Source organism: Pogoniulus pusillus, chromosome 41 (assembly GCF_015220805.1).
Source record: "Pogoniulus pusillus isolate bPogPus1 chromosome 41, bPogPus1.pri, whole genome shotgun sequence".
In the NCBI taxonomy this organism is placed as follows: Eukaryota; Metazoa; Chordata; class Aves; order Piciformes; family Lybiidae; genus Pogoniulus; species Pogoniulus pusillus.
In genome coordinates this window covers 2,025,452-2,047,195 of record NC_087304.1, presented here as the reverse complement: position 1 = coordinate 2,047,195, position 21,744 = coordinate 2,025,452, and the positions used below count along the sequence as shown (strand labels likewise).

The 21,744-nt window shown below is 57.2% G+C and overlaps 1 protein-coding gene across 1 annotated transcript in view; it reads left to right on the top strand.

The window, feature by feature from the left end:
- Positions 1 to 10,370, top strand: part of ELL (elongation factor for RNA polymerase II) — a 57,175-nt gene extending 46,805 nt beyond the window's left edge. Inside the window, exons 9-12 of the mRNA XM_064175060.1 lie at positions 3,618 to 3,684; positions 5,454 to 5,625; positions 7,996 to 8,040; positions 8,942 to 10,370. Of these exons, the coding sequence (XP_064031130.1) occupies positions 3,618 to 3,684; positions 5,454 to 5,625; positions 7,996 to 8,040; positions 8,942 to 9,046 (389 nt within the window). The 3' untranslated portion in view covers positions 9,047 to 10,370. The remainder of the gene's footprint in view (positions 1 to 3,617; positions 3,685 to 5,453; positions 5,626 to 7,995; positions 8,041 to 8,941) is intronic.
- Positions 10,371 to 21,744: the final 11,374 nt, after the last annotated feature.

Genomic DNA, 21,744 nt, shown 5'->3' with positions numbered 1-21,744 from the left:
TCTGGAGCTCATCCAGTCCCAGCCCTACTGCCAGAGCAGGTTCACCTAGAGCAGCTTGCCCAGGATCACAGTGGCCAGGTGGGTTTGGAAGCTCTCCAGAGATGGAGACTCCACAACCTCTCTGGCCAGCCCGCTCCACCCTTCAAGTAAAGAAGTTCCTCCTCGTGTTTAGGTGGAACTTGCTGGGTTCCAATTTGTGTTCACTGCCCCTTGGGTTGTCACTGAGAAAAGCCTGTCCCCATGCTTCTGCCACCCTCTGAGGTATTGATCAGCCTGGAGAAGATGTCCCCCACATCCCTCTCTGCAGCTCCCCAGCCCTTCCTTCTCTTCAGAGGGTGTCAGGTTTTTCCTGTTTAACCTTTGGTGCTGCTGGGAGCTGCCCCAGCCTGTGTCCTCTTTCTCCCTGCTAAATTAAAAGCTGATTACTGTGGGGCTGGAGCTTGGCTGCTGAGATCAGCTGGCAGAAGCAGAGCTCTGCTGGGTTATGCCAGGCTTGGGGTGCTGAGTCTTGCCTTGGTTGCTAACTCAGTAGTGAGCAGTTAGTGACAAAAGCTGTGAATGAATTCAGAGGTGAACCTGGTGCTGAAGGCTGTGAGGGCAGGACACAACCAGCTCCTTCAGGCTGGAGCAGCCTCCTGGTGTCTGCACATTGCTCTGAGTTTCTTCCTTCCATGACTGACAAAGCCATGACTCAGCTCTGGTACTGTGATGATGTCCATCAGCCCAGTGTTTGAGTCAGTTCTGTCTGCCCTTGGGAGCCAGAGCAGAGAATGTGTTAGCCAGTCCAGTCCATTCCCTTGCCTGCTGCTTTCCTGGCCTGAGATGCACTTCCTTGGAGCATTTTGGGCTTCTGCAGCCTCTGGGAGTATCCCAGCCCCTTGATGCATTTCCTTCTGCACCAGTCTCCTTTCCTTTGCCCCACTGCTGCTCTCTAAGCTACTTGCTGCCTGAAAACCATCCAGTTTGGGCTCAAAACAGATTGAAACTTGAAGTGGGAACTCATTTGTGGAGTTCCTGGCAAGGGAAAAAGCTTCCCAGGGCAGTGAGGTTAAGGTGGTGACAGCTCTCACCTGCCCCCACAGCCTCTGCAGCACCTACAGGAGGCCCTTTGGTGCCTCTGATGATGCTCAGTGGCAGCCATGGCTCTGCTGTTGCACTGCTGCAGAGCCAAATTCCTCAGCTGCTGCTTCTCCTTTGGCCTCCCCTTTGGAGGGACCTTCCCTGGGGTTGTTGTTTTCCTCCCCACGCCTCGGGAGGTGCTGGGCACAGGCAGCTTCTCTCTCCCTCTGCACATTTTGCCAGGGCTCCTTACAGGTGCCCAAACATCCTGAATTCTTTTCCTGCTGCCAACTCCTCCCCACCTCTTCTGCTTTGTTTCCCAAGCAGCTCTTGGTAATTAGCAGGAGCTGTGGTTCGTTGCTGCTGCTCCCCCGATGTGTGCGAGGGAACCAATCCGAGCTGGACTCTGCAGCAGTCGTAAACAGGATGTGGTCAGCAGCTGCTGGGGCTCACACAGCCCCCAGCTGAGGGAGATCTTCTCCTTCTGTGCCTTTCCTCAGGAGGACAGTGAGGGGCTGCTGCTGCTCCTTTTGTCAGCACCGCAGAGCTGCCAGCCCCTCCCCAGGCCCCCTTCACCCAGGGGCTGTGGAGGGTTGTTCAGCAGGGGCCGCCGGGGCCCTGCCTGCTGTCAGTAGGTGGCACTCACAGGCCGAGCAAAGCTCTGCTGTTGCCTCTCTCCTCCCGGATCTTCCTCACCCACGTTCTGCCTCTGTCCTGCTGCTGGTCAGGGGAGGATGGAAGCAGAACTGTCTGCAGGAGGGGTTTGGGCCTGGGGAGTCAGAATGGCCTCAGGCTCTGCCATTCCTGCATTCCACATGGGGAAGCCTTTTCCTGGAAGTCAGAGAGAAAAAACTCTAATGAGGAGTTGCTTTTCCATGCCTGAAGCTGGTGATGCAGGTGAGGGTTTTGTGCTCCCTCCTGCCTGGGGCAGTGGTGGTGCAGGTGAGGGTTTTGTGTTCCCTCCTGCCTGGGGCAGTGGTGGTGCAGGTGAGGGTTTTGTGCTCCCTCCAGCCTGAAGCTGGTGGTGCAGGTGAGGGTTTTGTGCTCCCTCCTGCCTGAAGCTGGTAATGCAGGTGAGGGTTTTGTGCTCCCTCCTGCCTGAAGCTGGTGATGCAGGTGAGGGTTTTGTGCTCCCTCCAGCCTGAAGCTGGTGGTGCAGGTGAGGGTTTTGTGTTCCCTCCAGCCTGAAGCTGGTGATGCAGGTGAGGGTTTTGTGCTCCCTCCAGCCTGGGGCTGATGGTGCAGGTGAGGGTTTTGTGTTCCCTCCAGCCTGGGGCAGTGGTGGTGCAGGTGAGGGTTTTGTGCTCCCTCCAGCCTGGGGCAGTGGTGGTGCAGGTGAGGGTTTTGTGCTGCCTGCGGCAGTGGTGGTGCAGGTGAGGCTGGAGGCTCTGCAGCCTTTCCTCTCCACCTGAGGAAACTGCAGCAAGCTGCTGCTTGCTCTGAGTAACAGCCTTGGGAAGAGGAGGGAAGAGCAGCCCTAGAATCATCAGGAGCAGTGAGCCAAGCTGCTCACAGCCAATCCCCCACTGAACCTGATCCCTGATGCTGGGTTTTGGACACTTACAGGGATGGTGATTGCACCACTGCTCTGGGCAACCTGTCCAATGCCTTAACTGCTCCTCCAGTGAGGAAGTTGTTCCTCATGTCCAACCTAAACCTCCCCTGGGACAACTTGAGGCCATTTCCTCTCATCCTTGTTAGCTGGGAGAAGAGACCAAGACCCCCCAGCTCCAGCCTCCTTCCAGGGAGCTGTAGAGAGCAAAGCCTTGGGCAGAGCAGTTGAGTTTAGTCCTTCTGGCACCTTCTCCACCTACCTCTTCCTTTTGCTGCCTTCTCATGGATGCAGCTGACTTCCTGATCATGGTGAGCAGTGCCCTGCTTCAGACCTGTACCCAGCTGCTTGCTTCAGCCAAGCCAATGATTGTGTTTGATGTACTTGGAGGATGAGATCTCTTCAGGCTGACACCCAGAGTCCTGTTCCTCCTGAGCTCTGTGGTCTCTTCAACTCCTACAGCTTTCTAGCTGCCTCCCTCACCCCCATCCCTCAGCCTGGCTCTGGGGCTGGCCCTTCAGCCTCACAGAGCAGAGAGACTGGGACTCATCTGTGGGGTTGTGTGAGGAAGAGGCTGCAGCCCTCCCTGCTGTAGCCTCTGGAGCACCGAGAGCAGGAGCATGAGGCTGGAGTGTTACCAGCAGGAGTCTGGATAGTGATGGAGTCAGAAGAAAAGAATGCACCTTGCTGAGCCCTGTGCTGCTGCCCTGGGCCCTGGCAGGAGGCTGGCAGAGCCATCCCACGCTGCAGGCCCTGCTCAGAAGCCAATTAGCTGAGGGAGGTTTTGCTCCCCAGTGCCTGGGCCAGGGGTGGTGATGTTATTCTGCTGACAGGCAGATACCAGAGGAGCCTTGAAGCTCCACCACCTTGCTGTTGGATCTCTTATCCCTGTCAGTTCAAAGCCAAGCAGAAAAACCTTCTGGAGTTGGGCAGATTGGAGGTTGTGGGGTTGGAAGTTTCATTGCACTTCTCACGAGGTCTCTAAACAGGTTTTTACTCCTTTCAGGTTTGAATGGAACATGCAATAACTCCACTGTCCCAACAGCAGCTTCAGAAATGCCAGATTATTTATTGTGAGTATGTTCCTCAGCTGCCTCCTGGCTTTGGGATCCTGTTTCAGGCTGAAAATCACAATGTGCTGGGGCTTTTTCTTGGGGTTTTGCTGTTCCTTGATAGAGCTTTTTGGGTTCAGGATGCAGAGGAGCAGAGCAGATGCAGCTGGGCAAATAGGTCCTGAGACTGAACTTGATAGCAGTCTGCTGCCTGCCTCCTCCTCCTCGGGTTCAAGGTTGTCTTCCTGGACAACCAATTGTTAAAGTGCTTCAGGACTCACTGCATACCTCGAGGGGCTCAGGGGAGGGTTGAAGCTGGAAGGTTTTAGAGAGGAAGGGGTCTGCAGTGTGCTGGAAGGCAGGGCCAGGGAGGATGCTGAGAGGTTGGCTCCTGTCTCCTCTCTGCAGAGCCAAGGTCACCCCCAGGAGCCTCTGTGGGGAGGCTGCAGCCCCCGAGTTAGGATGTGACTTGTTTCACCTCTTGGCTCTCTGATCAGACCCCCTCAGGGCTAACCCAACAAGACATGTGGCTGCTGGGGCACAAAAGTCCCCCTGCACAAACCTGCTCCACAACAGCCCTGAGACAGGGCAGCAGTGGGGCTGGAGGGGTCAGCCCAGACTCTCAGTGCCATCAGGTCTGCTCTGGCTGTGCCCTGGGCACTGGGAGGGGGCAGGGGGAGGCATCCATCCACGCTTGGCTCTGCAGGGGCAGTCACTGGAGCTGGCTGGAGGCCGTGGAGGGTTCTGATGTGGTTACAAAGCTGCAGCTTGCTGGGCTGGCTGAGCCACACCAACCACTGCTTCCAGTTGGCGTCCCAGAAGAATGTGGCTGGCTGGGGGTGCTTTGGCAGCAGATGTGCTGGTCCCTGCTCTAGGCAGACACTGCAGCTCCCTGTCCCATCTCCAGAGAAGTGCTGGGGGGAGGCTGGGGACTCCCGTGGGCTCTGTCTCACCTTTTGCTGCCGTCTGACCACTCTGGTGGTCAGCTCCTTGAATCCCAGGAGCTGTAGCTGCTGTTTTGGTCGCAGGGACATAGCTTTCATACCAGCGAGGACAACTCCCTCAGCTCACAGTAGCCTCCTGTGTGGGTGCTGATTTTCACCGACCCCCAGCGAAAACTCAGCCCTTGAAGGCTGCAGTTAGGAGTCAGCTCCTGCAGGCTGAGTTCTCCCTTCTCTGGGTACCTGATCTAGCTCGTCCCTGCTCCCACACGGAGCTGGCACTGCTGCAGGCACTGAGGTGGCAAATTAAGAGTCACCAGCTCCAAAATCAGAGGAGTCTTACCCCGGCGAGGGCTGGCTGCTGGCTCCGTGCTGAGTGTTGGCTCTGTGCGAGCCGAGCAGCTTCCAGGGGGCCTCACAGGCACATCTGGTCAAAGACCCTTGGCTTAGGTTCCCCTTGGGGACCTTCAGGAGGTGGTGGAAACGTCCTCGGAGCACTGAGGGCGACTCCTCGTGGAACTGTGCTGAGTGCCTGCCGTGTGCCCTTGCAGCCTCCTGACACTGGCACGGGCCCATCCCTGCCGTTCCAGGAGCTGGCACAGATGCAGCACTCCCTGTTCCGTGGGGCAGCTGGAGTCAGGCTGCAGCAGTATCTGTGCGTCCCTCCTCCGCCCTCAGCTGCTCCCGGGCGTTGCTGTACCTGCCCGTTCCAGGCTATCTGGCAGAGATAGGACAGTGTGGGAGCGAGCCGTGCCCGGCTTCACCCGGCGGCGCCAGCAGCCTCTGTGCCGCTGCCGCCGCCCGCCCGGGTGGCAGCAGCCTGTGCTGAGGGAGCGCCTGTGCCCGCAGGAAGTACGCAGCCATCTCCTCCTCGGAGCAGCGGCAGAGCTACAAGAACGACTTCAACGCGGAGTACAGCGAGTACCGCGGGCTGCACGCACGCATCGAGCGCGTCACGCGCCGCTTCACGCAGCTGGACGCACAGCTGCGCCAGCTGCTGCAGGGCTCCGACGAGTACAAGGTAGGGGCTGGCTGCACTGCACCCTCTGCCCCTCACTGCCGCCACCGCTGCAGCTGCAGTGCCTCTCCTGCCAGGCCTGGCTGCACTGCACCCTCTGCCCCTCACTGCCACCACCGCTGCAGCTGCAGTGCCTCTCCTGCCAGGCCTGGCTGCACTGCATCCTCTGCCCCTCACCACCATCACCGCTGCAGCTGCAGTGCCTCTCCTGCCAGGCCTGGCTGCACTGCACCCTCTGCCCCTCACTGCCACCACCGTCACCGCTGCAGCTGCAGTGCCTCTCCTGCCAGGCCTGGCTGCACTGCACCCTCTGCCCCTCACTGCCACTGCTGCAGCTGAAGTGCCTCTCCTGCCAGGCCTGGCTGCCCTGTGCCCTCTGCCCCTCACTGCCACCACTGCAGCTGCAGTGCCTCTCCTGCCAGGCCTGGCTGCCCTGCGCCCTCTGCCCCTCACTGCCACCACCGCCACCGCTGCAGCTGCAGTGCCTCTCCTGCCAGGCCTGGCTGCACTGCACCCTCTGCCCCTCACCACCACCACCATTGCAGCTGCAGTGCCTCTCCTGCCAGGCCTGGCTGCACTGCACCCTCTGCCCCTCATCACCGCCACCATTGCAGCTGCAGTGCCTCTTCTGCCAGGCCTGGCTGCCCTGCACCCTCTGCCCCTCATCACCGCCACCATTGCAGCTGCAGTGCCTCTTCTGCCAGGCCTGGCTGCACTGCATCCTCTGCCCCTCACTGCCACCACCGTCACCGCTGCAGCTGCAGTGCCTCTCTTGCCAGGCCTGGCTGCACTGCGCCCTCTGCCCCTCACTGCCACCACCATTGCAGCTGCAGTGCCTCTTCTGCCAGGCCTGGCTGCACTGCACCGTCTGCCCCTCACCACCACCACCATTGCAGCTGCAGTGCCTCTCCTGCCAGGCCTGGCTGCCCTGCACCCTCTGCCCCTCACCACCACCACCATTGCAGCTGCAGTGCCTCTCCTGCCAGGCCTGGCTGCCCTGCACCCTCTGCCCCTCACCACCACCACCATTGCAGCTGCAGTGCCTCTCCTGCCAGGCCTGGCTGCCCTGCACCCTCTGCCCCTCACCACCACCACCATTGCAGCTGCAGTGCCTCTCCTGCCAGGGCTGCCAGCCCTGCCTGCCCTCGCATTCTCTGCCCCTCACCACCACTGCAGCTGCAGCACCTCTCCTGCCAGGGCTGCGGGGCCTGGCTGCCCTCTGCCCTCCATGGCAGCTGCAGTTCCTCTCATGCCCGGCTGCAGGGCCCAGCTGCCCTCTAACCCTGTGCTCCATGGCAGTTGCAGTTCTTCATGCCAGGGCTTCTGGGCCTGGCTGCCCTTGCATCCTCTGCCCTGTGGCAGCTGCAGCACCTCTCATGCCAAGGCTGTGGGCTTGACTGCCCTCTGCCCCCCCTGGCAGCTGCAGCACCTCTCCTGCCAGGGCTGCCAGGCCTGGCTGCCCTCACGTGACAGTTGCAGCTCCTCTCCTGCCAGAGCTGCGGGGCATGGCTGCCCTCACACCCTCTGCCTCCCAACAGCAGCTGCAGCACCTCTCATGCCAGGGCTGCAGTATTTGGCTTTCCTCTGCCTCCCACGGCAGCTGCAGCTCCTCCCATGCCAGGGCTGCAGGGTCTGGCTGCCCTCAGACCTGCCCCACAGCCAGGCGTGGGCAGCCCTGCAGCTGCCTGCAGTTTGCAGGCTTGGAGCACACATCGTGGGGCTTGCTGCCAGGGAAGGGCTCAGTGAGCAGTTGCTGTCCCTGGCTAGAAGCTGCTGGCAGCTGTTAGTGCAGCCCAGGCTGCAGCCCAGCTGGGTGGGTGTGCATGGGGGCATCTGGGGCTGGAAGGCAGCAGGCACAGGGTCAGGGTCAGCCTCGCTCTGGGGTCTTTGATCTCAGGAGTGCTGCATTTGTCCTGTCAGGCTGATCCTGAGAGCTTGAACTGTTCCTTATCTTGAGAGAGTCTCACCGAGGGCAATCAACAGAACTGATCCAGAGCAGCTACTCCAAGTGCAGCTTTCTCCTTCCAACCTCCTTCCCCCTGCTCTTGGGCAGGTTCAGCAATTCCTCACCAAATTACTTGGATATCTTGGGGGAAAGATTGGTTGGAGCTGCTGAGGAAGTGGCATCTGGCCTGGCACCCAAGGTGCCTGGCACAGGCAGTGCCTGATCCCTCCAGTGGCTCTGGTGTCAGCAGGATGGGGTCGGTGAGGCAGGTGGTAGCCATCAGCTGTGCCAGGGGCACTGCAGAGGGTGCAGACTGGGGCTGAGGTTTGGAGGGGATGTGGCCCTCGAGCCAGCAGCAGATGCCTGCTGCAGCAGGGCAAAGGGCTGTTGGCTGTCTGGAAAATCAGCAGCTGCTTTCCTTCTTTCAGACCATCCATGATCAAATCCTACAGGAGTACCGGAAAATTAAAAAGGTGAGTCAGGAGCAGCCCCAAAAAGGCCTCCTGGGTGGGTACTGGGGACTGGAGCAGGTGGGCACTTGCCACGGGGCACAGGTGGCCTCTGGGGCCGTGGAGGAGATACTCACTCAGCTTGAGCTTCTCCTAGATGGGATCCCTTCTGCTCACAGAGGGTCTGGGCAGAGCTGAGGCTGCCCTGGCGAGTGCCCAGCTGTGGTGGTGTTGGCATTCTGAGAGTTCAGTCACTGCCTTTGGCCCACCAGGGGAGGACAGGTTGGGGTCAGCTGCAGGGGCTGAGCAGCAGCAGAGTCCTGCCTGGGCTCTGTGATTGAGGCACAGGATGAACCCTTTGGGTGCAGAGTGCCCTGCAGCATGGCTCTGTGCTGTGGGGCATGCAGTGCTGTACACCAGGGCTGCCTGGGGCAGCAGCTGCTGGCTGCAGGGATTCCTGCTGGAGCTGGAAGGTGCCACGGCAGGCAGGGGCATGCACGCACCACAGCTGCCTCTGGCTCCCAAATCTGCCAGTCCAGCCCTGAGCCCTGCTGCCCAGGAGGGATTTGGGAGCTCTCTGAAGAGGCTTCCTGCCTGCTACCAGCTCACCTTGTTCCAGAGCTCCCAGACTCGTGGGGGTGAGTGCTGAGGTGGGGGCAAAGGTCAGGCAGTGCTTGCTGGAAGCTGCTGTGTGCATCTCAACTGCCCCACGCTGGGCAGAGCCCCCGGGGCACCCTTGGTGCCCTGTGCTGAGGCTGCTGGAGCTGGGTGCTGATGAAAGGGGGAGGTTGTTCTTGGCCTCCTTTGAGCAGAGCAGGGCCGAGGGCTGCTCTGCTGTCCTCAGAGCCTCCCCTGGGCTCGGCGTGGCTGTCACCAGGCGCTGCACCGCTGCCTCCTGTCACTGCATTCTCCTTTCTCCCTGCAGACTAACCCCAACTACAGCCAAGAGAAGAATCGCTGTGAATACCTCCACAACAAACTGGCCCACATCAAAAAACTGATAGCAGAGTATGACCAGCAGCAGTTCTAGCTGGCACTGCCCCAGCCTGGGGAGGGCAAAGCAAAACCAACCCAACAGCAACCAGGCAAAGTCACCTGGACGTTACCTTCCCTTTAATACACCGAGATCCCTTCAGAGATGGGAATTGATCCTCCTGGGTGAAGAACTTGAGGACCTTGGCTCTGCCCTGGCTGGGTGGCAGTGCCCAGCATGACCCTCTCCAGCCTCAGCCTCTGGATCTTGGAATGTAACAGGAAAAGCAAACCTGCTGGTTGGCAGCCAGCCCTTGACACAGGAGGGAAACTTGCCTGAAGTGACCGAAGCTCCCAAAGGTTGAGAATCAGTTTTCATGGAGGCCAGGCTTGGCCTGAGCTGTAACTGGGGCCACTGGGTTACAAATTGTCCTTCAGATGGGGAGGAGCTGGAGTGCTGCTAGGTTACCTCCCCTGGCACCTATGACTGTTCAGATGCAAGCTGCCTGCTCCACAGCCTGGAGATCCTCCCCACAGCTCTCCACCAGTCCCCTCACAGCTTTCCACCAGCTCCTTGCTCCTGCTGCTCTCACCCCCAGCTGGCTGTGCCCCCAGGAGGGGACACCCTGTGCAGTGCAGGGCTGGATCCTCCATGGCTTGAAAACCCAAATCCCAAATCTCTCTTCTTTTTCCTGCTTTGTGAGTCTGGCAGCAGCAGGGGGAGGCTCTGCAGTGGCCTCTCCAGCAGACAGGGTCCCTTCTGCCGGAGCTCCCCTCCTGGGGCTGGGGCAGGCAGCCCTGGCTGGGCTCTGATCCTAGCTCCTGGCTCAGATCTGCTCCTGCTACCCAGACAGCTCCTGTGTGCCTCATCCCTGCTCTCTGCATCCAAGGCTTAAAGCCAGAAGCATCTTTCTCCCTAGACCTCTGCCTCCCTCTCTCCTTCCAGGCCCAAATGTTCCACACCTGTGCCAGTCTCACACCTGCAGAGCTCTTTGGTGCCCACCCAGAGCTCTCCTACCTGTGCTGCCCTGGGCGGGGGGGGAATGGGGGTAGGTCAGGCTGACTTTTTTTTTTTGTCTTCCTGGGTTTATTTTCCTTTTGGTCTTCTTTTAGTGTTTGGGTTTGGGGTTTCTTTTCCCCTTTTCCCTCTTGGTTTTGGTTTGGGGTTTTTTTTGCTGCTTGCTTTCCTCCCCCCCCCCCCCCCACCTCCTGCTTTTGTTTTGTTTGGGTTTATTTTTCCCCCCCTACTGTTGTTGGGAGTTTTCCTCCTGCTTTAGTTGGGTTGGGTTTGTTGGTTTGTTTATTTTGGGTGTTTCCTCTTTTCCCCTCCCCCCCCCCCTTTTTTTTTCCCCTTGGTTAATTTATTTTGCTGTTAGCTTTGGGATTTTTTCCCTTTCCCCTCTCTGTTGGTTTGGGTTTTATTTCTCCCTATTAGGTTATTTTTTGTCTTTTTTTCCCCCCCCCTCTCCTATTTCATTGTTTTCCTCTGGGTTTATTTTTCCTTTCCTTCCTCTTTTGTGGTTTTTTTTTCTCCACTTTTTTTTCCCCTCCTCCTGTTTTGTTGTTTTCCTCTGGGTTTATTCTTCCTTTCCTTCCTTTTTTGTGGGTTTGTCCCCCAATATTTTTTTCCCCTCCTTCTGTTTCATTTTCCTCTTGGTTTATTTTCCTTTTCCTTCCTTTTTTGGTTTTTTCCCTCTCCTGTTTTGTTGTTTTCCTTTTGGTTTATTTTTCCTTTCCTTCCTTTTTTGTGCTTTTTCCCCCCCCTTTTTTTTCCTCTCCTTCTGTTTCATTGTTTTCCTTTTGGTTTATTTTCCTTTCCTTCCTCTTTTGTGTTTTTTTTTCCCCACTCTTTTTTTCCTTCCTTCTTTTTGTTGTTTTCCTTTCCCCCCTCCTTCTGTTTCATTGTTTTCCTCTTGGTTTATTTTCCTTTTCCTTCCTTTCTTGTGTTTTTTTTTCCCTCTCCTGTTTTGTTGTTTTTCTTTTGGTTTATTTTTCCTTTCCTTCCTCTTTTGTGGTTTTTTTCTCCATTCTTTTTTTCCTTCCTCCTGTTTTGTTGTTTTCCTTTTGGTTTATTTTTCCTTTCCTTCCTTTTTTGTGTTCTTTTTTTCCCCTCCTTCTGTTTCAGTGTTTTCCTCTTGGTTTATTTTCCTTTTCCTTCCTTTCTTGTGGTTTTTTTTCCCTCTCCTGTTTCATTGTTTTTCTTTTGGTTTATTTTTCCTTTCCTTCCTTTTTTGTGCTTTTTTCCCCCACTCTTTTTTTCCCCTCCTCCCGTTTCATTATTTTCCTCTTGGTTTATTTCCCTTTCCCTTCCTTTCTTGTGGTTTTTTTTCCCTCTCCTGTTTTGTTGTTTTTCTTTTGGTTTATTTTTCCTTTCCTTCCTCTTTTGTGGTTTTTTTTTCCCCACTCTTTTTTCCCCCTTCTCCTGTTTTGTTGTTTTCCTTTTGGTTTATTTTTTCCTTCCTTTTTTGTGATTTCCCCCCCCCACAATTTTTCCCCCTCCTTCTGTTTCATTGTTTTCCTCTTGGTTTATTTTCCTTTCCCTTCCTTTTTTGTGTTTTTTTCCCCTCCTCCTGTTTTGTTGTTTTCCTTTTGGTTTCTTTCTCTTTTCCTTCCTTTTTTGTGGGTTTTTTTTTCCCCACTTTTTTTCCCCCTTCTCCTGTTTTGTTGTTTTCCTTTTGGTTTATTTTCCTTTTCCTTCCTTTTTTGTGTTTTCTTTTTTTCCCTCCTCCTGTTTCATTGTTTTCCTCTTGGTTTATTTCTCTTTTCCTTCCTTTTTTTGTGAGGTTTTCCCCCTCCTGGTTTGGTGTTTTCTGGCGTGGGTTGATTTGTTTCCTGGGTTTTTTTTTCCCTCCTGCTTTCAGTTTGTGTTTTTTTTCCTCTTGTGCTTTTTCCCCTCCTGTTTTTCCTTTTTTTTGTTGCTTTGGATTTTTTTCCCTGATTTTTTTTGGTTTGTTTTTCTTTCTCCTGTGTGGTTTTTTTTTTGGGTGGTTTGGTTTTCTTTTCTTCCCCTCCCTGCCCCTCCTCAGTATTTCCAAAGCAGCAGCAGCAGCAAATCCTCATTCCCAGAGCAGGCAGCCGAGCGTGAGAGCAGCAAGGTGCAGCTTTCCCATGCAGGTCACTTCCACCCTGGGCTTTATCTCCCAGCTCTCTGCCGCACTTTGGGTTGGGTTTTGTTGTGGCTTTTGGGGGCTGTGTTGTTGTTGTTGTTGTTGTTGTTTTGATTGGTTGGGTTTTTGGGTTTCGGTGGGTTTTGTTTTTCTCCTTTTGGGCTCTAAGGGAACACTTTGAAGAGTATGGCCAGGGTGTGAGAAACGCCAAAAAGCACAAAGGTGTCCTTTAACTCTGCTGGTTCTTTCTCTCCCCTTTTCAGCCCTGCCAGCCAGGATCTGACTCCTTCCCGCTTCCGTTTATCTCCCGGTCAGGGATTCCTTTCCCCTGGCATCTCCTGCCCTTGGAGGTTGCTCTGAAGTCTTTTCACCCGTGAGCAGAGTGGCAGAGCTGAGGGGAGCAGTTCCTACACCAGGGGTGGTTTCTTTCTGCCCTGCCCCCTCCCCACACAGGGAGTCCATCTGCACAAGAACAAAGGGAGCCAAAGCAGCAGCCCCAGCGGCTCTGCCCGGCCAGCCTGGGCTGCTGCTTTGCTTTCTGCCTGCAGTGTTCTCAGTGTCTCTGCCTTGTGCCCAGGGCTCTGCCCATGCCCTTCTCCAAACCACAGCCCACGGGTGGCCAAAGGGGCACTGCTGAGCTGGTGAGCCTCTGGCCTGGGCCACCAGTTGCCACTGCACAGCCACTTTCTGCTGGTCTGCAGAGCCCAAAGCTGCTCAGGAGGGGAGAGGTGGAGGAGAGGAGGGGAAGAGAAGCAGTGTCCCTGTGGGCTGTAGGGTGAGAGCAGCCTCCCTGGGGCAGTCCCAACAAGCATCTTGGGGGCTGTGGAGCACTTCAGTCCCATCCCTTCCTCTCCAGACAAAGGTTGCTGGAGCTTAGGGAGCAGCTTCTCACCACCTGCCTCCTGTGCTTCTGCTTGCCAGGGAGAGCCAGAAAACGGGGGGGGGGGGGGGGCGGGCAAAGGCAAGGAGCTGCTGTGCAGAAGGCTTCAGCCTGCTGCTCAGTACAGGAGCTCAGGAGCTGGCTGGTGCCTGCTCACCCTCCAGCTCCACACCTCCTGCAGCTGTCAATTCCTGCACCAAGGTGGATTCTGGTGAGGGATCTGGGAGGGGACTTTGGGCTGTGTGGAGGAACCAGGGCCACATTTCCTTGGCCCCACTGTGAGCTTTGTCACTGCAAAACCCAACTGGTGGCAACCCCATGAGTGGCATCAGCAGGCAGAAAGCTGCTGGTGGGACTCCAAAGTGCAGGTGCCTGGGTCAAAGGGATGGGGGGGGGGGGGGGGGAAGAAGAGGCAGCAACTCCAGCTTTAGGATGAGGGAATTCCTCCATGGGAACTCTTCTCCTTCTGACCCTTACTCTTTTGAAGGGTGATTTTTGTTGCTTTGGGGGAGGAGGAGTGGGGAAGGGGAGGGGGGGGTTGGGCACAGAGATGGATCTCAAAAGTCTTTCTACATCTGCTATAAGATATTTTTGCAAACAGAGTTGTATACAAAGATGTATTGTGTACATTTCCTGTATATTCTGGAACTTCTAAAATTTGAATATAAAACAACAAAAAAAAAACCAAAACAAAAAAAAAAAAGGAGGGGAAAAAAAAAAGGAAAAAAAAGAAGGAAAAATAAAAGAGAGAGAAGGGAAAAAAAAAAAAAGAAGAAATAAAAGGAGGGGAAAAGGAAGAAAAAATAAGAAGAAAAAAGAGATAAGAGGAAAAAAAAAGAGAGAGGGAAAAAAAGAAAACCCTGAAAATATTTAATGAATATCCAAACTGTGAGACCCAAAATAGCATCCAACAACTTTTCTGCTTCACTTTTATTTCTGTTGCTCATTTGGTTTATTTTTTGTTTGCATTTTTTTTTTGGTGGGGTTTTTTTTTCCTCCCCCCCCCCCCTCCCCTTTTGAACTGTGTTAAAAGAATTGTAGTCCAAATCTGCCTTTTTTATGAGGAGAGGGAGAGGGGAGGAGGAGGAGGAGGAGGAGGAGGAAGGTCTTTATTTTCTTTATTATTATTTTCTTTCTCATTTTTTTTGGGGGTTGGGTTTTTTTTTCCCCCTCCCCCTCTCTCCCTTTTTCATTTGAGAGGTTCTGAAGCGAGGCTGTTTGGTTTTGTTTTGTTTCATGCTTTTTTGGGTTAAATAGAAAACCAGTTCTAGGTGATTAAGTATGATCTTAACTTATTGATACTGTGTTTTACTTTGTAATATTGTACTGTGGATTAAAAAAAAACCAACAAAAAAACAACAAAAAAAAAGAGTCAAAACCAACAACAACGACAAAAAAAAAACTTTACCTTGAGCCATGGAGTTGGAGTTTACAAAAACAAAAAAAAGAGCTTTTCACTTTGCCAAAATGTTACAATTTAAAGGCAGTGTAGTCTTCAGCTTTTCCTAATCTTTTTTCTTAAGAGCCTGGTGTCCTTTTTTGTACACTAAAACAAAAAGCTGAATGCTGATTTTGCAACCTATAATAAATTCACTGTATTGGAAAAGGAGCAGAGGAGGAGCTCAGCATCTTTCTGTTGGGTGCTGCAGAGGCGAAAGCAGGAAAGGGGAAGGTGCTGGGGGGGAAAGAGGCTGCTGGGGCAGGGAAGGTAGAAGAAGAAGCTGAGGGTTGGGTTGAAGAAGAGGCAGGAAAGGGGAAGGTGCTGGGGGGGAAAGAGGCTGCTGGGGCAGGTAAGGTAGAAGAAGAAGCTGAGGGTTGGGTTGAAGAAGAGGCAGGAAAGGGGAAGGTGCTGGGGGGGAAGCTGCTGGGGTAGGGAGGGTAGAAGAAGAAGCTGAGGGTTGGGTTGAAGCAGAAGCAGGAAAGGGGAAGGTGCTGGGGGGGAAGCTGCTGGGGTAGGGAGGGTAGAAGAAGAAGCTGAGGGTTGGGTTGAAGCAGAAGCAGGAAAGGGGAAGGTGCTGGGGGGAAAAAGGCTGCTGGGGCAGGGAAGGTAGAAGAAGAAGCTGAGGGTTGGGTTGAAGCAGAAGCAGGAAAGGGGAAGGTGCTGGGGGGAAAAAGGCTGCTGGGGCAAGGAGGGTAGAAAAAGAAGCTGAGGGTTGGGATGAAGCAGAAGCAGGAAAGGGGAAGGTGCTGGGGGGGGGGAAAAGGCTGCTGGGGTAGGGAGGGTAGAAAAAGAAGCTGAGGGTTGGGTTGAAGCAGGAAAGGGGAAGGTGCTGGGGGAAAAAGGCTGCTGGGGCAGGGAGGGTAGAAGAAGAAGCTGAGGGTTGGGTTGAAGCAGAAGCAGGAAAGGGGAAGGTGCTGGGGGAAAAAAGGCTGCTGGGGCAGGGAGGGTAGAAAAAGAAGCTGAGGGTTGGGTTGAAGCAGGAAAGGGGAAGGTGCTGGGGGGAAAAAGGCTGCTGGGGTAGGGAGGGTAGAAGAAGAAGCTGAGGGTTGGGTTGAAGCAGAAGCAGGAAAGGGGAAGGTGCTGGGGGAAAAAAGGCTGCTGGGGCAGGGAGGGTAGAAAAAGAAGCTGAGGGTTGGGTTGAAGCAGGAAAGGGGAAGGTGCTGGGGGGAAAAAGGCTGCTGGGGTAGGGAGGGTAGAAAAAGAAGCTGAGGGTTGGGTTGAAGCAGGAAAGGGGAAGGTGCTGGGGGGGAAAAAGGCTGCTGGGGTAGGGAGGGTAGAAAAAGAAGCTGAGGGTTGGGTTGAAGCAGGAAAGGGGAAGGTGCTGGGAGGAAAAAAGGCTGCTGGGGTAGGGAGGGTAGAAGAAGAAGCTGAGGGTTGGGTTGAAGCAGAAGCAGGAAAGGGGAAGGTGCTGGGGGGAAAAAGGCTGCTGGGGCAAGGAGGGTAGAAAAAGAAGCTGAGGGTTGGGTTGAAGCAGGAAAGGGGAAGGTGCTGGGGGGAAAAAGGCTGCTGGGGTAGGGAGGGTAGAAAAAGAAGCTGAGGGTTGGGATGAAGCAGAAGCAGGAAAGGGGAAGGTGCTGGGGGGGGAAAAGGCTGCTGGGGTAGGGAGGGTAGAAAAAGAAGCTGAGGGTTGGGTTGAAGCAGGAAAGGGGAAGGTGCTGGGGGGAAAAAGGCTGCTGGGGTAGGGAGGGTAGAAAAAGAAGCTAAGGGTTGGGTTGAAGCAGGAAAGGGGAAGGTGCTGAGGGGAAAAAGGCTGCTGGGGCAGGGAAGGTAGAAGAAGAAGCTGAGGGCTGGGTTGAAGCAGAAGCAGGAGCGGGGAAGGTGCTGGGGGGAAAAAGGCTGCTGGGGCAGGGAAGGTAGAAAATGAAGCTGAGGGTTGGGTTGAAGCAGAAGCAGGAAAGGGGTAGGTGCTGGGGGGAAAAAGGCTGCTGGGGTAGGGAGGGTAGAAAAAGAAGCTGAGGGTTGGGTTGAAGCAGAAGCAGGAAAGGGGAAGGTGCTGGGGGGAAAAAGGCTGCTGGGGCAGGGAGGGTAGAAAAAGAAGCTGAGGGTTGGGTTGAAGCAGGAAAGGGGAAGGTGCTGGGAGGAAAAAAGGCTGCTGGGGTAGAGAGGGTAGAAAAAGAAGCTGAGGGTTGGGTTGAAGCAGAAGCAGGAAAGGGGAAGGTGCTGAGGGGAAAAAGGCTGCTGGGGTAGAGAGGGTAGAAAAAGAAGCTGAGGGTTGGGTTGAAGCAGGAAAGGGGAAGGTGCTGGGAGGAAAAAAGGCTGCTGGGGTAGAGAGGGTAGAAAAAGAAGCTGAGGGTTGGGTTGAAGCAGAAGCAGGAAAGGGGAAGGTGCTGGGGGGAAAAAGGCTGCTGGGGTAGAGAGGGTAGAAAAAGCTGAGGGTTGGGTTGAAGCAGGAAAGGGGAAGGTGCTGGGGGGAAAAAAGGCTGCTGGGGTAGGGAGGGTAGAAAAAGAAGCTGAGGGTTGGGTTGAAGCAGAAGCAGGAAAGGGGAAGGTGCTGGGGGAAAAAAGGCTGCTGGGGCAGGGAGGGTAGAAAAAGAAGCTGAGGGTTGGGTTGAAGCAGGAAAGGGGAAGGTGCTGGGGGGGAAAAGGCTGCTGGGGCAGGGAGGGTAGAAAAAGAAGCTGAGGGTTGGGTTGAAGCAGGAAAGGGGAAGGTGCTGGGGGAAAAAGGCTGCTGGGGTAGGGAGGGTAGAAAAGCTGAGGGTTGGGTTGAAGCAGGAAAGGGGAAGGTGCTGGGGGGAAAAAGGCTGCTGGGGCAGGGAGGGTAGAAAAAGAAGCTGAGGGTTGGGTTGAAGCAGGAAAGGGGAAGGTGCTGGGGGGAAAAAGGCTGCTGGGGCAGGGAGGGTAGAAAAAGCTGAGGGTTGGGTTGAAGCAGAAGAGGTTTGAGGAGCAGGGGAAGAGGAGTCTTGGCTGTGGATGGATGGGCAGAATCTCACCCAGAAGTGCTGCCCTGGCACAACCTCGGGCCCTGGGAGTGCTTCTGATTGCTCCAATGGGATTGGCATTGCCTTAGGAAGCTCCCCAGCTTCTACCACCCTGTTCCTGGCAGCATGGAGGGCACAAAGTTGGGAGAAAGGCTGCTTCTGGAGAGGCAACCAGTGCTGGGTGGAGGCTTGGGGTAGGGGCAAGGAGTTCTACCAGCATGGTGCAGGTTCTCCCAGGTAGGAATTTTGACAGCAGCAAAAAAAGAGTTTGGGAGGGTTTGGAGTTCTTGTCACATCCCTTGGGATTGCAGTGATGGAGCTTCAGGGCTTCTGGTGGCACTTTGTGACAGCAGATGGCTGCCAGGGAGGATGCAGGCCTGGTCCAGGTGCCACCTTTCAGCTTCTGTGCCCCTGTGCCAGGCTGCTGAGCTGGATCTGACATCTGAGCTGGCTCCTGCTGGGTGAGCAGTGACTGTGGGGTGCAGGAGCTGCCAGGTCAGCAAGGTGGGAGCCTGGGGTGGGTGCTGCCTGTCCATGCTCTGACCCCACCCGTGGGTCTGGTCCATCCAGCTCAGGACACAAACAGCATCTGGGCTGGAGCAGGACTTGTCCCTTCCTGCTGCCCCAAGGCTGCCTGCTCTGGGCCTGCTTTCTGCAACACTCCAGCAGTGGCTGAAGCAGGCAAAACACGACAGGACCAACCCACTTCAGTAGCTGCTCAAGACCTAAAATCCTCTGAGCAGCTTCTGGGGTCCTTTGGTAGCTGCTGTGCTGTTGCTTTGGAGTTCCCCCCTCTAACAGGAGAGGAGAGGCACAGGTGAGAGCAGCAGTGGGGCTTGCTTGAGCCCCCCCAGCCTGTGCTGCTCTGCTGCTCCCTTTGCCTTAGTGCAGGATTCTGCCTCCAAGACAAAACAGAGGAAGAAAATAACCCAACCCTGACAACACCTTTCAGAGAGGGCTTGGCCCGTTCCTGTCTCCCTAGCCCTGACCTTGGAGCTGGAGCAGCCTGAGCACCCCTGCAGGGCGGTGAACCTCCCACAGACACTCGGTTAGGGGGCAAGAGCTGAGCCGTGCTGGGTGTGCTGCTGTCCTGCAGGTCCCCACAGCCCCAGGGCACTGGTTTCAAACGCTGCCTCTGAGCCAAAATGCTCCACCCACGACCCCCCTTAGCCATCTTTGATCCCTCACTTGTGTGTTTCGTGCCCGGGAGCTGCCCTGGGCTCTCCGGCTGATGAAGGGCTGGATCCTGTGCGAGGGTGCGAGAAGGGTCCCCATCCCCTCCCGTCCCAGCTTTCCTGGGGAATTCCTCTGGCCCGCTGGCAGCTCCAGCTCTGGCCGGGGTCAGGCACTGAGCTCATTAACTGGGAGCTGCCCCAGTGGAAATTTACTGGCTGCGGCCGCTCTGCCAGAGCCGGGCTCCAGCGCTGCCTCCTCGGCTGTGCCCGCCCGGGAGCCGCAGCAGCTCCAGGCTCTGTCCGGCTGTCCCCAAGCCGAGCCCACCCTGCAGCTTCAGGAAGAGCCGCGGGGACTGGGGTCACGCCAGGGGAAAGTCACTTTGCAGCACACCGGGATGGAGCTGCCCTTAAACTAGGGTCAGGGGGAGGCAGAAATGACCGCGCTGCGTCCTGGCTGCCCCGAGCAGCTCCGAGAGATGCCTGGAAGCTGGCAAAAGCACCCGTGGGGATTTTCCTGGGCACCTTTTGCTGGTGGCTCGTTCACAGGAGGAAGCTCATTAGAATAATTTGTCCTTGACACGGTCTGATGGTTCTGATCCTTCTTGTAGGGCAGCTGCTGCTGCACCTCCACCGCCACAGCTCAGCCACCCTGAATTGCCCATCTGGCCCTTACCATCCCTCCATCTCACCAGCCCTCCATTCCGTCCATCCACCCACCCTCGCCTCTTTCCACGTGTGGGTCCATCCTTGGGCACACAGCGCCCAGAGGGTGATGGCCCAGGGCTAGGGAGGAGAGGACAAGGAGCTGGCAGCAGCCAGCGTGGGCAGAGATAAGGATGACTCGGAGCCTGCCGATTGTTCTACACCGAGGGAGCAAAACCAACCATGAAGGGAGGAAAGCGTGGCCAGGGAGTGCCAGGGCTTTGTGTCTGTAGCGCATAAATCTGAGGCTGCTTGGGTTGACCTTGACCTGCTCGGGGACCGGGGTACCCGGGGGGAGGGGGAGTGTCCTGCCTGTGTCCCCCACAGCCAAGCTTTTCCCAGCGCATGGAGCATCCCAACCAGCAGCAGCTGGTGCAGGATCAGGTCCTGAACCTGCTCGCAATGAGCCACCGGAGAGTTTGCGCCGCAGCGGGGAGCTGCCGGGGGCTCGGCGGCCCCGGTGCCCATCCCCGGGGGCTGAGGTGGTGGAGCAAAGTGGGGGTGGGGGTGGGCATCATTGCTGGGGGAGCAGGCCGGTCGCTATGGCTCCGCGGCTCAGCCTGGCCCCCCGCCAGCCCCCCGGCAGCTGGGGAGCGAAGGCGCTGGGCGCCCGTCCCGGGCTCCGGGCCCATGAGCGCGATGGGCGAGCGGGGAAAACAAGGGAGCCCTGCTCATGCGGTGCCGAGCGTGGGAGGAGTGGGAAGGGAGTGGGGGAGAGGAACAATGATGGGAGATCTGGGAGGGGGGCAAGGCAGAGAGAGAGGAGGGAAGGGGAAAAAAAGGGGAGGGGAAAAAAAAAAAAGAAGAAGAAGAAGAAGAAGGAAAAGCAGTGGAAAAATACCAGTTCTGAGCCCCTGGCAGCGCTGCCCAGACCCTCCCCGCCCCAGGATCATTGTACAAAGAAATGTTATTTTTGTTTCAATAATTCGCTGAGGCAGAGGCATTCCAGCGCGGGGCTCGTTTTGTGCCTCAGCCCCGGCACCAAGGGACCATTGTTCCCCCATGGCCACAGGGCCGGACGCGGGCCCCCCGCCCCTTGTCACCGCCGTGCCCACCGCCGCCTCTCCCCGCGGCCACCCGCCTGCCTGCCCGCTGGCAGGTGCCCCCCAGCTTGGTCCCCGTCCCGTTTGGTGCCAGGAAGGAGGATGGGTGGTGGTGGCAGAGTTTGCGATGCCAGCTTCGCACCCACGGAGCCAAGGCCGCGGGCGAGCGGACGGGTGGGTGGCGGCGGCACGGAGCAGAGCTGTCCTCGCCACGTCTGCGGGGAGCGGGTGGGGAAGGGGCCGGGGCGTTGCTCCTGCTCCGGGGGCTCCTTTGAAGCGGGGCCCGCCCATTGAAAGGCAGCCGGGCCCCCGAGGGGCACAGCAGAGCGGGGGTGCCAACCACGGCCCCTCGCTGCCACGCTGCCCTTTCTCGGGAACAGCCCCCGGGCACCCCCAGCGCTCCCATGGCACATCTGGGGTGTGGTCGCACACAGGGCACGGCTGTGTCGTGCCCACCCCTCCCCCCGCCAGCATCGCCGGCGGCTGCTCGGGTGTGGGGACCGTAGTGGGAGGGACTGTGCCAGGAGCTCCAGGGTGCCAACGCCATGGTCTTTGGGGTGCCAGAGTCTCCAGGGTGTCCATACTGAGGGTTGCAGCGTACCAGGGGCACCGGAGTGCCCTTACTGGGGGTGCAGGGTGCTAGGGTGCCTGAGACTCTGGGGTGCACACGGAGAGGCTACAGGATACCACTGCCGAGGCTGGTGGAGCTCACATGCCAGGGACTGCAGGGTGCCGCGACTCAGGGGCGTTGTGCCCGTGCTGGGGCCTGCAGGATGCTGAGGTGCTGGCACCAGGGGCTCTGGGGTGCCTGTGTGGAGGGCTGCAGGGTGCTGGTGCAATCAGCTTTGGGGTCCCATGCTTAGGGCCGCAGGCTGCCAGGATGCCGATGCCATTGGAGTGCTGGAGGCTGGAGGGTGCTGTGGTGCCAACGGCAGGGTGTGCCCATTTAGGGGGCTGCAGGGTGCCCGTGCTGGAGGTGGCGGAGTGCCAGGGGCTGCAGGACAGCGGTGCCGGGATGCCCATGCCGGCGGCCGTGCCAGGGACTGGTAGCACCGTGGGAGCGGACCCGGGGGCGGGGGCCGGTGCCGTGGGAAGCCGCGGGGACCGCAGTCCCGCAGGAAGCCGTCTGTCCGGGCTGTCAATAGTCGGAAGGCGGCGGCGGGACCCCCAGTCCCGGGCACCGGTCCCCGGAGTCACTTCCCCTTCCCGGGTCAGCGGCCGCTGCCCTCCCGCGCCCCCATCTCGGTAAAAAGCCGCCCGGGGGGGTCCCGGGGCCGCCCCGCACCTGCTGCGGGGCCGGGAGCGGAGGAAAGCGGGGAGGACCGGGGAGGACCGGGGGAGTCCTGGAGGTCCGGGGGGGGGTCTGGTGCCGGGGGCGGCTGGGCACGTGCAGGGGGCGCGGGGGGGTGGGGGCGGGGCAGAGGGTGGGTCCGGGGCGGGGCGGGGCGGGTCCTGGGAGCCGATTAAGCGGCGGCAGCCGGAGCGGCCGC